Raw genomic sequence first — 18,576 nt, 5'->3', positions numbered from 1 at the left:
TGACTACTTTATGCTAATCCCAAGGACCATGCAACTTTATAAATCAGTGTTCCTACACCTTTTCTAAAGTCAGCATGTTTCTAAACGTGGCACCTGTCTGTAAGTAAACCTGGTATCTATTACAGCTGCAACAATCAATCAATTAATCAGTTATTGATGAATAATTTCTCACCAGCTATTTTGACAATTGACAAGTCAATTATGAAGAGTCAGTTTATAAGAAAAATGTAAAAATTCTCTGATTTCAGCTTCTTAAATGTGAATATTTTCTGGTTTCTTTACTCCTCTCTGACAGTAAACTGAATATCTTTGGAGTTGCGGACAAAACAAGACAGTTGAGGATGTCAACTTGTTCTTTGAGAAACACTGATCAACATTTTTCACAATTTCATGGGCCAAACAACTGATCAATTAATGGAGAAAATGACAATGAAATGAATCATGAAAGTAATCATTACAGGACCTATTTTTCAAATGACAATATTGTGACTGGATTGATAAATTGATGGTTTGAGTCTCTTTTTTTTTTTTCCAGGGGAAAAAATATGTCCAAATTCTCTGATTTCAGCTATTGGAAAAGTATTGCAACTAAAATTTCAAGCAGTTTCAAGCACTTCATCCAGAATCAAAGCATTTTCAACCTTGAAAACCAAACTTTAAAATTCAAGCATTTTCAAGGATTTTCAGCACCTGTAAGAACCCTGATAAATGGGTTTATTTGCCCATTGTATTTGAACAATCCTCAACAATTTCATTGTACTGAGACCAGTTTTTGAAATTTGACCTCTCTGTATAAAATGACCTTTAGTGACCTCTAGAATTATCGCTCACTCATGAAACTTTGCAACCACAAACTAAAGACCTGGAGCATTCAGAGGATGGATGGTTTTGACAATAAGGGGGTCTCTGAGCAATCCCCAGAACAAAAGTATTCGCTATCCTATTGCAGAAAATGTTTTGCAGAAATCTTAAGATTTAGAGTTTTTTAAATCGTAGCATGATTCCTCAAAGTCTCCTGTTCCCCCTAAAAAGACAAAAATGGCTCTATGATAGAGAAGGGTGGCGTGAAGGACGTTAAATATAGGCTTGTATACTAAAAACTGATTGTTAGATTAGTAGAAACACAAATTGGGGGGTGCTTCTGTAGCTCAGTTGGCGAAGCATACACCCCATGTACTGATCAGTCCTCTTTCAGCGGCCAGAGGTTCAGTTCCCATCTGTGGCCCTTTGCTGCATGTCATCAACTCTCTCTACCCCCTTTCCTGTCTCCACTTCAGCTGTCTATATTAAAATAACGGCATAAAAAGCCAAAAAAATATATTTAAAAAAAGAAACACAAATTGAGTCATTAGGCTAATATTAATACCAAATACCTGATTTGACACAGGGATTTGTGTCCATCAAATGTGAACATTTAACTATAAAAGGCCTAGAGGCTGCAACTAAATATTTCTTTCTTAAAGAGACAAGTCTAGGGCTGCAAATAACAATTATTTTCATCATCAATTAATCTATCGATCATTATCTCGATTAACTGATCAGCTGGTAGGTCTAAGAAATGTCAGAAAATTGTAAAAAAGAAATGCTGATCACTGTTGTGTTAAGTCCAAGATGGCGTCCTCATATGTCTTGTTCTGTCAACAAGCCAAAGATATTCTGTTGTCAGGAAGAGTAAGGAAAGCAGAAAATATTCACATTTAAGAAGCTGAAATCAGAGAATTTGGACATTTTTATTGAAAAAAAATGATGCAAAACAATTAATCAATTATCAAAATAGTAATCAATGAATCATTGCAGTTGTATTAACATCTATATAAACACTTTATCCACTTATCCTCCCCTCTGAACTGCTGGTCCTGCCTGATTTGTCTTATCCCTCCATCTCCTTTTTGTCTCCCATGAATCGTAGTAATATTTTGAATCCTTATCACTGGTTTTCTCCGGTGGAGTCAAACTGTAACTGTATTGTAATCAAGATCACTGAGTAATTATTTCTTTGCTGAATTCAATTATCTTAAATCCCACTATTGAACTGCTCCTGTGAGCTCTCCTTCACTCACAGTGTGAGTCCTGGAGGGCAGAACCAGGATCAGTCCAGGAGCAGACTGTGTAATGAGCTGCTGTCTTACTAAATCAGCTGCTGAACACACGGAGACTGCTGCCACAAACTCAATGACAGCCGCAGTGCACATTTGTGCCACGCCATTTTCTTAGTGAACCTGGCCCAAAGCCATGCTAGCAGCTCACTGAGGCTGTACTCAGGCACAGTTGTGTCTTTAGCTAAATGCTAACATCAGAATGCTAAATTTCATACAGAGGAGAGGGAGAGGCTGTCCACAACCTTGCAAAAACATAGTGATGTAATATCATCAATGACAAAAAGCATGCTGGATATACTGAGGAGAATTAGGGGATACATAACACAACAAACATTTTTGCATCTTTAAATTTTAGCAATTCACTTTTTTAAAAAGACTCTCCATCCACCTCTGTGATCCAGTAAAAGCTGATGTCTTCCTCACCACTCATCTTTCCTCATATTCTGAATCTCCCGGTAGTGTTGCATTTATACCGAAACTTCAACATTTCTTCAAAATTTTTTATTAAAACACAGTCAGGTGTTAGAATTTCTTGAAGCTCGGTATTTGTTATGAGGCTGTGTTGGTTGTTTTGTCCATAAAAAGTCAGGAAATACTGAAAAATGCTTTCCAAAACCCAAGATGATGTCCTCAAATGTCTTGTTTTGTCCACAGATCAAAAATATTCATTCGACTGTCAGAGGAGTAAAGAAAGCAGAAAAATATTCACATTTAATAAGCTGACATCAGACAATTTTGACTTTTTTTTTTAATTACTCAAAACTATCAAAATAGTTGATCTAATAGTTGATTAATAATCTATCAATTGTTGCAGCTCTCATGCTAAGCATTGCAACAATCATTCCACAGGATTCCTACACCTTTAATGAAGACAAATTCAAGCACTTTTCAAGCTTACAGCTGTGGTAAATGACATATTTATACACACACACGCTCAAAACGTTTAAAGTCAGATGTTGTTGTGCTGTAAACAACCAAAATGATGTATCAAGACAGTATTCTACAGAAGGGAGACAAATTATAGGAAAAGACAACAAAGTTTCATGTTTCAAAATGTGACACCTGTCTGGAAGTAGTCTTGGCCTCCTATTAGAGCTGCGACAATTAATCAAAAACTAAATTAATCACCAACTATTTTGATAATTGATTAATGAGTGTGAGTAACTTTTTAGGAAACAAAAACATCTAAATTGAAAAATCTGATTTCAGCTTCTTAAATGTGAATATTTTCTGCTTTCTTTACTCCTCTCTGACAGTAAACTGAAAACGTCTGGGTTGTGGACAAAACAAGACATTTGAGGACGTCGTCTTGGACTTTGGGAAACACTGATCATCATTTTTCAACATTTCTGTTCTGATTAATTCTGATTAATCTGTTCGATTAATCAAGATAATAATCAACAGATTAATCAATGATGTAAAGAATCATTAGTTGCAGCCCTAGATGTTAATATTGAGGTAAACTTATTTTTCCTTTTTAAAAAAATCCTGATTTGGTTCTGGTGGTATTGGATATTGCACTTGGACAGACAGATTACTTACTGTAAGTTTGGACCTTTTTTTCCAATTGACATGATTGTGGCAAATTCCATCAAATTTATTTGGGTCAAGTAAAAATAATAAAATAATTACAATTACTTTATCCAAAATCCAAGCACTTTTCAAACCTACACTACGTTAAAATTCAAACATTTTCAAGGATTCCCAGCACCCTGATTCCAGCAGACTGTGGATACGCAGCATTATTAGTGTCGTCTCCTTGAATATTTGGACCCAAACTGCCGTCATGGTTCCAACATACTGACAGGGACACTGAAGCAGATCTGTGGCGGCACAACTGAGACGCAGACTGCTCTCCATTTTACACACCAAATACTGCTCGTTGTCCTCCCTTCTTTTACGACTGGGCCCACACACACACAAACACACACACACACACACACACACAGTCTCTAGGGGCAGCCCTTCAGACAAACACATTTACACAATAATCCTATTAGGGAGAGAAAGTGCTCTCTCTCTCGCTCTCTTCATCCGTCAATACTCCCTGTATCTCGGCCGCCCCTCCCTCTCCCACTCTATCCACTGTCAATGCCAGTCAATATGCTGCTATCTCTGCTCACTTTCCTATTCTAATTCAAACAGGCTTCGCTGCAGCCACGAGCAATCAGTGTCCAACAATAGCAGCAGAGAGCTCGATAGCTCAACACTGTGTCAGGCTCATTTTGGGGCTCAGTGATGGAGGCGACATGCTGTTCTCACTGCGCTGCCGTTCGCTTGGCTCTGCTGCTGCTGTTCCACTGTACAGCCTGTCAATATTCCCTCACAGCTTTGTGTCTCTTTTCCTACTCATCCATCCTCCTTTCCATCCTCCGTCCACCCCACCCCCCTCCTCCCGGCCTTCTGCCAGCCCACAGCTAAAGATTAGGGCTGCACCACTTCAACAAATTATTCTGCACATGACGCAGATCAAATATGACATGCAACTGACATGTATGAAGTATCTTCAATACAGGCTCAAGTGATAGGGCTTCACCATACAGGGAAATCAACATTTACAGAAATACGTTTTAATGAAGAAATTGTATTGGACATTCAAGGTCATCCATCTTCAAAAAAATTAAATGAGGCAATTCAGTGATGTCATTAGTGGGGCAGGAGTTGCAGAAGAAGGAAGCAGAGATGGGATTTCTGCACCAAGTCACCTAATTCCAACATGCACAAAGGGGGGGTCTGAAGAGTTTAAAAGTCTATTTAAACATTTAAATCAAATGGAAAAAAAAAACTAAATGTTGCTGCAGTTTAGGCCTCTTAAGCTGGAGTTATGACTGCTGTTTTGTCCTAAGTGTCCTATTCAGCGCCATCAAGGCTAGCATTGGTACAAGAATCCAACTCACACCTTATGTCAGCCAGTGTAGGTTATTTAAGAGTATCTCAGCAATTCAGTCTAACATTTCGATAATGCTGGTGTGCTTAAAAGAAGGGTTAAAATCAAAGCAGCAGAGGCTGAGATATAACCTGACACGCCAGGTGGTTTGTTACACAGAACCATCTGGGAAGTTGACCTTTGGGACTGTTCAGAAAAGGGCACACACTTTCAAAAAAAAAAAACACTTGGCAGGTGATTGGATGAACCATCTGTCCATCACATTTAACAAGGGCTAACTTCAACCAGTTAGGTCAAACTGTTGGTGAAACCGGTTGGGAGAAGAGCAAAAACGTCAGTATTAGCTCTTCTGTCAATGAAGAAATACTCTCCAGTTCTGATATAACTTATGCTAACACAGAATAGCCAGAAACTGGGCTTTGACAATAACCGCATTACTGCAACACTGTGGTCATGTGATGCCTACAGCTGGCTTGAGCTCATTGCCATCGTCACTGCAGTCACACGCAAGTCAGAAACACAACCTCTGATTGGTTCACAAATCAAGAATGCAGCCTCTGATCGGTGGACAGACTCTATCCAGGGCATCTTGGGATTGCCTATGGGTGGCTAAGAACATACAGTTATCGTCATGGCCCTAATCAAAGCTGCCGCAACCATGGTTACATCACTGTGATGTCACCAGCATTATTTTCTCAGACTTGACCTTCCTCCAGTTCCTCCAGGGCCAGAGAAGACATTATACAACTGTTTTTACAGGCTGAGTAGAACTGATGGCAGGTTCACTGATGTCAAATCATTAACTCTCATGTTAACTCCAGCTGAACTACAATGTATTTTTTTTACTGAGCAATGACTGTGGATTCTGTCCCTCATCATTCTCTCTTCAAGCTATCCTTTAATCACTTTTACAGGTTTGGACAGTTACTGGGAGGCATCCTCTTCATTTGCCCCTTGACCAAACCCTGCCATCCTTAGTACTGTTGCTATGCCTGTCAAGCTTTCTATTCTATAACTGCACATATGCCGCTTACAGATAATGGTGGCAGATTTTACATCAAAATTGGAAGCAATTGCTGAAACACGAGGTATCTGACTCCACAGAGAAGTAAACAAAAGCAGCTTCTCATCTCTAGCTGACGACCATGAATTTTGTGGGTAAAAATGATGATTCTCACAAGCAGATTTCACAAGTGTCGCTGGCCAATGTAAGATAATGCTAATGCTTGAGTCAACCAAGAAATCCGTCCCCAGCTGACTTTTTAATTTCCATCTGACACATTTTAATACCGGAACCCTGTTAAAGTGTACTAAATATGCTAAGTTACTTAACAGCTGCATACATGATATAATGTTAAAGGCTAAAGCTAGCTCTTAGCAAACATTGGTCAGATGGTGAAATACAACATGTATATGTGTATGATGGAAGTAATACACTTATTAATGTGGGAAAAGGAAGCACAGGGACAAGATTGGTGCAGCAGACCTTGAGATGGTCATCCAGCCAAACCACCTGGACCGCAGCTGTCTCAGGAAGAAGGCCAGGATAAGACCCAGCTTAGACCTGAGAAAGATTCTGATTCTGCATCAGCCCACATCCTCCTCCTCAAACCCCCCACAGAACAAACACAGATGCAGCAGTATCTAACAAGTTTGACTGAAGGTAACGTTACTGCAGCTAGTAGGCTAGTATTAGTTGACTGGTTGTGCTAATGTTCACAGTGTACGTTAGAGAGTATAAAGACAAAGTTTAATCCATCCCCCACATATGTGCTCTTTACAGCCTTGTGCACACTGCTTCAACATACACAGAAATGCAAAGCTTGACAGGCCTTCAGGTTCCTAGTTGTGGTTGCAACATGATGGAAGTAATACACTTATTAATGTGGGAAAAGGAAGCACAGGGACAAGATTGGTGCAGCAGACCTTGAGATGGTCATCCAGCCAAACCACCTGGACCGCAGCTGTCTCAGGAAGAAGGCCAGGATAAGACCCAGCTTAGACCTGAGAAAGATTCTGATTCTGCATCAGCCCACATCCTCCTCCTCAAACCCCCCACAGAACAAACACAGATGCAGCAGTATCTAACAAGTTTGACTGAAGGTAACGTTACTGCAGCTAGTAGGCTAGTATTAGTTGACTGGTTGTGCTAATGTTCACAGTGTACGTTAGAGAGTATAAAGACAAAGTTTAATCCATCCCCCACATATGTGCTCTTTACAGCCTTGTGCACACTGCTTCAACATACACAGAAATGCAAAGCTTGACAGGCCTTCAGGTTCCTAGTTGTGGTTGCAACACCATGACTGGACCGTTGCCGTTTCCCGGAGGGGCTTAGCATAAGGTCAATTACTGCACTCAATCTATTTTAGCCTCAAATAACAAGAAACAGTTTATGTAACCAGACACACAGTGTGTGGAGATCCACTGTGCTCATAAACAGCAAGACTTTATGGTTGCATCAGGGTGGGTGACAAAAACCCTGTTCTCATCATTATTCTTAGAATGATAGTGTATTCTGATTGGGTCCCACTCATTATCATTGTTGCGTTGCACAGACTGCGTGTGACTACAGGAAGGTCAATAACAACAGGTCAATAATCCACCCCACAGATGCCCTTCACACCTCTGGGATACATAGCATTGACTCTTACTGAGTACAGGCCAAATGACACCTCTCAACAACAGCTTTACTGCACATGACTGATCAGGTCTGAGAGCTCAGACTGATCCCATTAAACCTCCAATATGCATTAACAATATCAATAACATGAAGTAGATGTAAGGATAATTCTAGTGTCTTGCTGTTCATGTTTCCGACTGACTGACTTTTTCTATTCAGAGTTTCATATATTTTTGACTTGCTAACATGAAAGCTGGCTAAGTCTCAACCTTTCCTGCAGGTTACTTTTAGGCCTTTGAGTCAATATATGTTAAAATTCTGAGGTCCCATTCAATGGTCATTTCTAAAAAGTTAAAAACTAGGAGATTAGGAAAAATCTCCCCTGTATAATGACGAACAGATGGATTAAATTTGGTTTTTGATGAGCCTGGCTCAGAGATTAGTGATTTTGCTATTTTGCATTGAGGGTTTAAAGAATTGTTCCAATGTCGTATAGTATAAAGGCTTCAATATGCTTCAAAACAGGTGCTTTTTGGATCATTCTGCTGAAAAATTCACCATTTATGTGAACAACTGAGTCCAAGACAGGGACTACCTTCAGGGAGAAACTGTTTGCACAGTTATGCCCATTTGTAGAATTAATTGGAGCAAGAACACAAAGACACACAAAAGACATGGTTCTTGGAGAGTGGGGTTGGGTTTTGATGATAGCATTTAATCAATCTTATTTATCAAATCCCAATTAATTTAAAATCTCTGATCAAATCTAATTATGTAGGCTTAGCTTTGAACAATTTTCAAGAAACTAATGTCATGAATGACTAAAACTCAAAGATTCACAAGGCAGAAACAGTAGCAGCATCAATCATGTTAAAAACCTGTAGCTACAGCCTGGCAGCAGGAGATATGAAATGAAAATGAAATATGTATCTGACACATTGAAACGACAGCTGTAGCCTACTGACTTAACACCTTATTTTTCACAAGGTTCCTGTTGCTGGAATCCTCATTCAGGGCTATAATACTGACATGTGAATAAAGGCTTGTCTGGGAATTCTACCGAGTTTCATATGACACGATCAGCTTTCCATTCTTCTCAGAAGAGCTATCATTTTGTTGGTCTCAAACTACAAAAACACACACTAACTTTGAGAGAGCACACTAACCAGACCACTAAATGTTTCAGTCTGGCTTATTTGGAGTATTGATACAGTTAATATAACCATTTTGATTTGCTATCCAGCTATTTTGCTGACCAGCAAACAAATCCAAAACGGAACCAAATATTGGAACCTAACCCTGTCGGAGATCAACGTTCTATCTTCCTTATTTCTCATTCTACAACACAGGGTTTTACCACGAAATGCAAGGTGCATTCCCTTTATGCTACTCACAAAACAAAAAAAACTACTATTTAAGGTGGAGTGTGGAGGATGAGTTGAGGAGTCACAAAGCTAGGCTTATTCTGACACAAAACCAGTATCAGAAACCACCTCTGATACTGCATAAAATGCAGCATCAAGTATCTGCAAATATACAAGTCTATGAACTGATCCAAAACCAAGTTATGTATTAGCCCAGAAACAGGAGCCTGCTTCTTCCCAGCAGCGTCCCCTTCACCAAATTTTATATGATCAGTGGAGGAGAGAAATGCCAGCTTTACTTTGGGATCAGATCGTATTGCAAAGACTGCATTATTGCATTACCAAGTTTGTCAAGATGGCCGCCGTGAAGGCTGAAGATCAACCAGCTAATCCCCAAATTTAGCATAACACTTCCCAGATATCACTGATGCTCGAAAGATGATGTTCTGATCAGTTTTGATCACCCGCTGCAGAGTCCTCCTGTCTTGGCCCATGCACAAACCATGGCCATTCATAATGTTTTCAGTCAGGATGAAGGGAGGCAGCAGGACGCAGCCAGGTTGAGGCTATGATTGCTTTTCACCACGTCTTCATGTGTGAACATTCAGAACCAGTAGTTAACACTTGGTCAAATGACGCATCATAAAAACATCTGAAGCATTCTGAGGCCTTCATTGGCCTACCCACTAAAGTCCTATATATTTCTGGGATGATGTGACATGTGTCTGCCTGATGCTCCTTCCTCCAACCACTCAGCTCACTGATTACATGGATGAAAAATTAATAGCTCAGACTGCAGCCTTGTACAAACTGCTGTCCTTTCATGTCACAACATCAATAGGAAGCGAACAGTTTGTTGATTCTTTCATGTGGGTAATGAGGGAGGGGGGGGGGGAACGGGACAAAGATGGAGCCCGGGAGAGCAAAACACAACAACCCTGAGGTGCATATCAACATTTTATTAAGCCAACAGCCTGGTGTGTTACTGCTCGCTAAATGCTTTTTTCAACAGCACACACATAAGGGTGCTCTATGCCTCTATAGACACACACATTCAAACAGATGTGCAGGAAATAAACTGGAGAGGAATGACTGAGCATTTCAAAATGACTGATGAACAGTGATACAGCAGTTATTCAGCAATCACTGCCTCTGAAAATGTGAAATCATTTGTTTGGAACATGTCATGGTGCAGTGCTTTGGATCTGTGGGGACACACGGGTAATACTGAGTCTGAATGTGTATCCATGATGCACTACAATACCCTCAGCTAGGGCTGTGACGATAACCGGATTACTGTGGTCACAAGATGCTTACTGTGGGGTAGGGCTCATTAGCATCACCACCGCAAATTTTATTTTGAAGGGTCAATCTCATATTGAGATCAGCAGATCAATCTATTAATACATCTATGGATCAGTGCTGTCACACAAGTCCAGTAGACAATCTCTGATTGGTTCACAAGTAAGGAAAACAACCACCGATTGGTCAACAGACTCAACCCAAGGCATCTTGGGATAGCCTGTGAGCCACTACCAACATACTGACAACAACAACAACAACAACTGTTTTCAACATGGAAAATGGATAAATGGATTTATCATGGACTAAATTTATTTTACCACATCTCCAAAAAGATACAGCACTTCAAGGCTGGATTGCAAAGCTTCTGAAAGGGATATGATCGCACAAGAGCCAAAGTTGTAATATACAACACTAGTGTTAGTATTAGCTTTACATTATCCTTTCTTGCTTAGCTTACTTTTGGGCTAACCCTGTCACTGTTTCAGCAGTTGGGAAACAACAGATGAGACTTTTCTTGGTATTGAGAAGCTGCAGTGTTTATTAACTGACACACTGTAACCTGAACTGTACATTTACTGCCACACTGACAGCTGACAACTATTGAGTCACTTATGTACTGCCCTATTCCTCAATGGAGCTGTGTTACACTAATAAAGTCCAATAAAATGTAATTATTAAACCAGTTTTATCCCACAATAATTTGTTGCTTTGTTAGCATGGTAAAAAAATAAATAAAAAATATCCATACCATTACAGCCTTAACTTGACCCACTGGTTTACTGGTTGGTCTCACCCTAAAAAGTCTGCTAGAACTCAAAAAAATGTCAGATATTGAGTATTAGTATTTATGCTTGAAACGCCCATCATGAAGGTGCCCACACATGATCTGTGGTAAAGCTGCCCTGTGCTGGCTGTGCCACTGTTTTCCTACGGGGAGTGCTGCACCCAACTACATGGAGGCACAATGCTTGGTGGCAATTTTGATGGCGGTGCTCAAAAGTTCAAATTATTTCAATTTTGACCTTGGCTGCCGCTGCCCTTTCAAAGCACAACAACTGAGATAACAGCTGTATTTGACAACGTAGCCAGAAAGGACACATGCAAGCAAGTGAGGGGGAGAGAATGATTAAAGGAAAGTATTTCAGAGTTCCCAAAACTCTGTAAAACGAAATTAAAACACACCAGAATCTCACCATTAAACATAATGTATGATCAGTGTTTCCTCTAGGGTTTTTTTCAGCAGCGGGGGGAGGTGTTCCGTTTCTCTTCTTAGAGAAATATTTCAATAAACTCATCTGAAAAATGCAGTCAGTTGTTACATAATGGTGTGTAGATATTAACATTAGCCTAATACTATCAATTACTTTACTCACGTTAGCGACACTGAGTTGGCACCGGGCCAGATTAACTTAAGTTACGTAACGTTAGCTGGTCATCAACATATTGTGAACGTCTGTTTAACTTGTAAAATCTATGTCAAGTTATCTCAAGCTAATAACTTACGTCTACCTCTTCTCCGGCCGGTAATTCGCTGCTTTATTGTTTATTTGTAATTCGGGAATTCGCGCCTCTGACTCTGCCCTGTCGCCTAGGTGCTTGACGTGCTTGACAACCGCGCCCCCCAAACAACGCTAGCGTCATGCAAATGAGCACGCGCAAGTATATTTCCATACTGAGCAAGATAGTTATCTGCAGTTTACCTTAGTGCTCGCAAGTACCCGACAGGAGTCTGTTTTGAAGGTGGAGAGATGCGGCGGTGGTGTATTTGCGTCAACAATAAAAAATTAAAAAAAAGAAAGAAATTTGAAGGAGTGGCGGCTAGGATTTAGGAGCGATAAAATACATATCAAAATACATTACGGTTCAATATATTGCGATGTACTGCAATACTGTAGATGATTTATTGTTTGTTTTTTTTAAATCTAATATTAGGTGAACTGTTAATGTATAAAGAACAAACCACCATATGAATAATACTTGAGTTTACAGAGTTTACTCTTCTATGCAGTCACAACAGGAGGTAGGTAGGTAGGTAAAAGCACTTCTATCTCGCGGTGAGGGGTTTAAACACAACAGAAAATTAACCACTGCCACCAATCTCTGCACTGCATTCCAACACTCGATATCTTCTTACACCTCTAATTGGTTTATCGCTTAAATGTGAACCGTACCCAAACCTAGTTGTAGGTCCCTAAAACAGCCCCTTACTTTCTAGTTAGACACATTTTTATCTTTTTCTGTGCTACCTTAAAGTCATATTGGTCACATCGTAGCCACCCCACTGCCTGACTCTGCCACTACCCAGTGATCAGAGGTCATTATCTAGATGATCCAGATACATAAGGCATGTTAATATGTGGTGGAGACGGGGTCATAATGTGAGCTGGCTTTGTAACCCAACACAATGTTTTTAAATAATAATAATGTAAAATCTCTGTAAGACATGCATGTATTGTAAATATTTCAGCAGGCTGCATTCACCATCACTACACACATACATATTATATACATACATATATACACATATACATATATATATATATATATATATATATATATATATATACATACATACATACATATGTTTATATAACTCCCCAGTATTGGTAATGGCTCATCAGTCACAGGAGGTTGAGTCAGTGATTCAGATACTACAGGACTGAGGGAAGAACAACAGTACTGTACAGCACTGACAGAAGCTACTGTAACTGATTTTTGTTGAGCCACTCCCACCCTGAGCACACAGCTCACAGTCATGTAGAGTACCTGTCCTCTTTATGTCCCCAAGCAGGAGACAACATGAGCATATGTGACAGATATGGCAGCGGCGTGCCGGCTCGAGCACGGCGGTATGAATATTTCAACCACGTGCTGATGGCACCACACATAAGCTCGGTGCCCCACCCTGCTGCTGGGATCAAATGTCAAGCTGGCTGCCAGACATGTAGACGCGTGCAGCGTGCTGCCGTCATGTGTGCGGCGATAGATGTGTGTCAACAACATTATTCAGGACGGTCACAAGCTCAGCACTGAGCATTAAAGCAATTAGGAGCAGTAAAATCAATGAAGAAATAATTAATAATTAATTGAAACATCAACTGCTGATGCACCTCACATTTCACTCCTCAGTGTTTCTTTTATTCCTGCAAATAAATGGACAAAATATTTCCATTCCAACCACAAAGAGTTAATCAGAAGTCCTATTAACAGCTTCTTTTAGGAGCTACTAATTAGTGGCCTTGTTCAACATCATGCTGGAAGATAATCACAGAAGCAGTGCACATCGGTTCTCCACTCACAGCAGCTCAACACACTGGAATGCAATGCAACCACAACACATGCTGAGAGACAGCAGCTGCAATCAGACATACATTTACCTACACAATCTATTTATGTACATATCTGTCCAACTTGAGTGCAAACATCAAATTTGCTGAAGGTTGTTGAAAGACATTCTGGAGAATTACAGTGCTGACATCCAGAAAAGAAAAACGAGTTACGACAGTTGAGGCATTCATACAGTAAGTTCAAATGTATAGATGTCAACAGTGTTTCTGTTGCTTCTTCCAAACCAAAGATGCAAGTCAGTGCACGGCAAAAGAAAATGTCTTTTCACTTATTTATAACAAAAATCCCACCACATTGACCTCACAGTATGGCTGCTATCATTTGGATATTTTAATACTGTCACCAATAGTTTTCTACCTTACTTTGAGAGATGTCAGTAAACGTGTTTTTCCACAGAAAACTTTGCTGTATAACAAAAGAGTGCAAAAGAACATTAAATATTGTCTCAGCTACTCTGGTCTCCTCAAAGTCATATACAGCTAATTTGCAACAGCAAATGCATCTGAGAGAAGCATAATGCCTGCCAGAATATGTTTTCTGTTTAAGCTGCTACGTGCAAATCTGGAGAAAGATAGCTGATTGTTGAGTCCTGCGTCCAAAAATTAAACTTTTGAGCTAAGCAGCTAAATGTCTGGTAGACGAAAAACTCTACCCACCAAACTCTTATTATATCAGCCAAAATATAAAATGTATCTATACAGTCTATTTGTGTTGCGTATCATACATACATAATAACTAGTGCTGGGTTCTGTTCACATTTGAACAGACACATTACAATCAAATCTCACAAAACAGCATACCTGCCAACACTTCAGGTTCTAGGTTTTTCCCATATTTCAAAGCCATTTCCAGGCTCCCTGCTGTTTTGTTGTTTCTCGCAGGAAGCTCTTGTAATTTGCATTGCCCTCTTTATGAATTTATTATGAATAAACATTATATATGGATACATAGGTTTGTATGCTGATGTAAACCAAGGTGGCGGCTCCTCTATGGAACACAAGCTACACACACAAACTGCACAATATATGCCATTTCAACCCGTCTGTCACCACAACCTGGCAACCCACAAGCTGATTCAATAGGCGTGTGCACAGCTGCTCTCTGCACAGCCACACTGGCTAACTTAACATAGCTGTTAGCTTAGCTGTTGTCAAAATGTCAGAGCAGGAAGGCGTTCCACCTAAAAAAAGAAAAAATATCTTAGTACTCCTCATATCCCATCCAAGCGCCTACACCACTGAAATAAACTCCCATATTTTGAAATGTTAATGTTGGCAGGTATGCAAAATAGCAAAAATTCCCCAACGAATGTTCTAAGAGGCCAAGGTGACGATTTTAAATGTCCGATCAACAGTCCAAACCCCAGAGAGAATCAGTTTGCAGTGACGTAAAACAGACACAACCCACACAACATATGCAATTTCAACCCATCTGTCACAACAACCTGGCAACCCACAACCCGATTCAAGGGGGTGTGTATGTGCAGCCGCTCTCTGCGCAGGCAGACGGCCCAGCTAACTTAGCTGTAAAATGTAAAAACTCCTCATATCCCACACTGGCACCCATGCCACTGAAAAAAAACTCATCTGAGTGCTCCACATGTTTGGACCAATTTATTAAATCTTTCCTGTAATGATTATTTTAATCATCACTTATCCAGTGAATCATTTTCTTGATTAATATATTAGTTGTTTGTTCCATGAAATGCCAAAGATTTAAAGACGTCCACAGACACCAGAAAGAAACCAGAAAATATTCACATTTAATTAACTTAAGAGGCTGACTTTCCTTGAAAAATTAATCAAACCAATTAACTGATTATCAAAGTAGTTGCCAATTAATTTAATAATTGATTATTCCATTGCAGCTCTATTGGCAGGTATGCAAAATAGTGAAAATATCCCAACAGAAGTTCTGAGAGGACAAAGGGATGTCTTCAAATGTCCAACCAACAGTCCAAACCCAAAAGTGAACCAGTTTACAGTGATGAAAAACACAGAAAAGCAGCACATGTCCACAGTAGTGATGCTGTAACCAGCGAATGTTAGACATTATTGATCGGTAAATTACTTTTCCTACCATTGATGTATTGATTAATTAAATAATTAATGAATTAATAATCCTTTCACCACTTTCTATTGGGTTAAGTCCATAACCTTGACCTTTAACCTGAGCCACTGTGCTGCATCACTGGTCAATAAAATAATGTAAATACACAATATCACACAACCACAACCACGACATCAGCGTGGTCACGGTCAGACTGACTGACCTCAAAATGCTGCTGTGGATTTCCTTCTCTCGTCTGAGCCTGAGTGCAGCCGATACATAACCTCATGGAGGAAATAACAGATACAGAGTGGGCGGACACAGGCTCTGCTGTGATGCTTTCCTCCTCCTTAATCGTGCAAAATACAAAAATAGTCCAAAATGTGTTGTCAAAATCACAAACAGGCCACTGCTTGTCTGAGTTGTCACAATGTCTTGACAAACAACATGTGTGCAACATCTGATCACACAGACAACATGCTATCTCATCAGTCACGAGTGAACCAAGCCTGATATGTGCCACAGGACTGACAAACATGCCAGGATTTGTATAATGATGTATAAGCCACAGGGCAGACCTGCAGGAGTGATTTACATGAGCCTGAATGACCCCTGCAACACAAATTTAACAGCCATCAATTATTAACTCAGCCTTATGAGCTGGCCTGCTGCTGGAGGGGTAAACTACCATTGTCTATATTCAACATGAGCCCCACACCCTCACTTTAAAGGCAATTAACTTGAGAACCAAAAAACATTTCTCCATCTTTATATGCTTTGTGCAGCTACTGTACATTGGGCAGGCTGGATTTAATTCTGGGGTTTACTCCTTACAGTCGAACTGTAGCAGGTTTAAATGTCAGGTGTATAAAGAAGCTATTTCCACTAGTTAAAGAAAAAAATTATTCCCATGGTAAATCATAATTAGTCTAGAGCTGCAACGATTAATCAATTTATTTATTATAAATCAACTATTAAATTATTGGCCCATTTTTGATAATTCATTCATTGTTTTTGAGTCCTTTATGAAATTAAAAAATGTCCAGATTCTTTGAGCTTCCCAAATGTGAATATTTTCTGGTTTCTTTACTTCTCTCTGACAGTAAACTGATCATCTTTGGGTATTGGCAAAACAAGACATTTGAGGACATCATCTTGGGCTTTAAGAAAACACTGATCAACATTTTTCACCATCTTCTGACTTTTTTTTTTGGACCAAACAACTAATCAATAAATTGAAAAAATAATACACAGATTAATCGATAATGAACATAATTGCTAGTTGCAGCTCTAAAAAAAATCCTAATAATGAGATTAAAAGAAAGATTGCATCCCATAATTATGACCTTCTATCTTAAAATTCTGACTTTTTTTTCTCAGGCTGTTGACTTTTTGTTTCAATTTAGACTTTTTATCTCTTATATGACTCTTTATCTCATGATTTAGACTTTTTCCTTGTAGTTAAGACTTTTTCTTTCATATGACTTAACATGGGGATATTATTTTCCTTTCTTGGCACAAATGAGCTTCCCCACGTTACAACATGGAAAATTGTTCAGCTTCAATATGCTCTGTAATACGAAGATGATCCACTAAACTCCTAATCCTTTTCAAGTTGCTCCACCACCTCTCTGGGAGGTTAAGACGAACAGTGAGGAGCAGCTCGGAAAAACTGATATTTTACGACACTAATGTCAGTCATTGGTAGATTATATGAATGCCGAATTTCCCACGTGAAACTACTGAATCAAAAATGGCCGTTAAGTTATGTGTTATGAAATATTTGAATTTGCCAATAAGTGAGCTCAAGTGAAATTGACAGATCTGTAAGGGAATTTGGTGTTGTTTCCTCTACAGCCACTCATTAGGACACAGATTGGATACCCAGGCTATTTCTGCATCTTGACAGCTACAGGGCTAAATAAGACGGTGTTAGAGAGGTAACAGGACGGTGCCACGCTTTTCCATTTCCAGTCAGTGCCTCTTCTCATCTCATGGGAGGTGCCTCCATCCATCATGAGGAGGATGAGGGATGCTGCGAGGGAGGATTTGGATAACCCGGCTGGCCAAGCATCAGCCCACACTGATGACGGCTCCATAGGTGGGTTTGCTGCTAGCATCCGGCTAGAGAGGCAGGTTAGCTGCATTCCAGCAAAGAGGGAGACGGCGATTTAGACCGACAGGTGCAACAGCATCATCATCATCATCATCCAGCCGTGCACAGCCTCCTCCTTCCACCGCTCCTCCACCTTGACAAATATCTAGAGGAAAACGCCCGAGCCAACAACCAAAAGCCCCAGCGAGAGGGCAGAAAACCAGCCCGGCTTCATATGCACGTTTTTCATGATGGAAATTGTTGAATAGTGTGAGCGAATAAGTGTCGAGCTAGCTAACAGCCGCTTCGGCAGCACAGCGACCGAACGCACCGCTGCTAGCCTCGGCGCTGGGCTGCTGCCTCCCTCCGCTCCGCTCCGCTCTCACATGAAGCCGAAGCATCGAATAAAACAATGAAATACAGTCTGTGTGTTGTTACACTCACCTCTCCGCCATTTTCCCGATTGCTCTTAAAATCCGTTTAGAATAAATCCCACAACGTCTCCCATGTTGCCGAAATTGCGGTCGCCGCAGTCAACGAGTCACTCCTTCCAGACCAGCGTCAAGGTATCAATAATAACCAACAACGTTTCCGGTGTCAATCTTCACAATAAAAGCTTCTAACCGGTCGTGGAATGTATAATAATAATTTTAAACTTAAGTAGGCCTACATTAAAAAAAGTAAGTGAGCTACGGTAGATATATACACTATATATACATACATACATATTTGTGTATACATACATACATACATACATATGTGTGTGTGTGTGTGTGTGTGTGTGTGTGTGTGATTTAACAAAACAA

At 39.9% G+C, this 18,576-nt stretch overlaps 1 protein-coding gene across 1 annotated transcript in view; it reads right to left on the bottom strand.

Annotated features, from left to right (window-relative positions):
- arhgap39 (Rho GTPase activating protein 39) overlaps positions 1-18,331 on the bottom strand; it is a 118,038-nt gene extending 99,707 nt beyond the window's left edge. The window contains exon 1 of the mRNA XM_084722436.1: positions 18,215-18,331. Coding sequence (XP_084578562.1) covers positions 18,215-18,225 — 11 coding nt within the window. The 5' untranslated portion in view covers positions 18,226-18,331. The remainder of the gene's footprint in view (positions 1-18,214) is intronic.
- Between the last annotated feature and the right edge of the window lie 245 nt (positions 18,332-18,576).

Source organism: Lutjanus erythropterus, chromosome 7 (genome assembly GCF_056507025.1).
Source record: "Lutjanus erythropterus isolate fLutEry1 chromosome 7, fLutEry1.hap2, whole genome shotgun sequence".
Taxonomy (NCBI): Eukaryota; Metazoa; Chordata; class Actinopteri; order Lutjaniformes; family Lutjanidae; genus Lutjanus; species Lutjanus erythropterus.
Note: the sequence above shows the minus strand (reverse complement) of the source record. Positions and strands in the feature narration are given on the sequence as shown.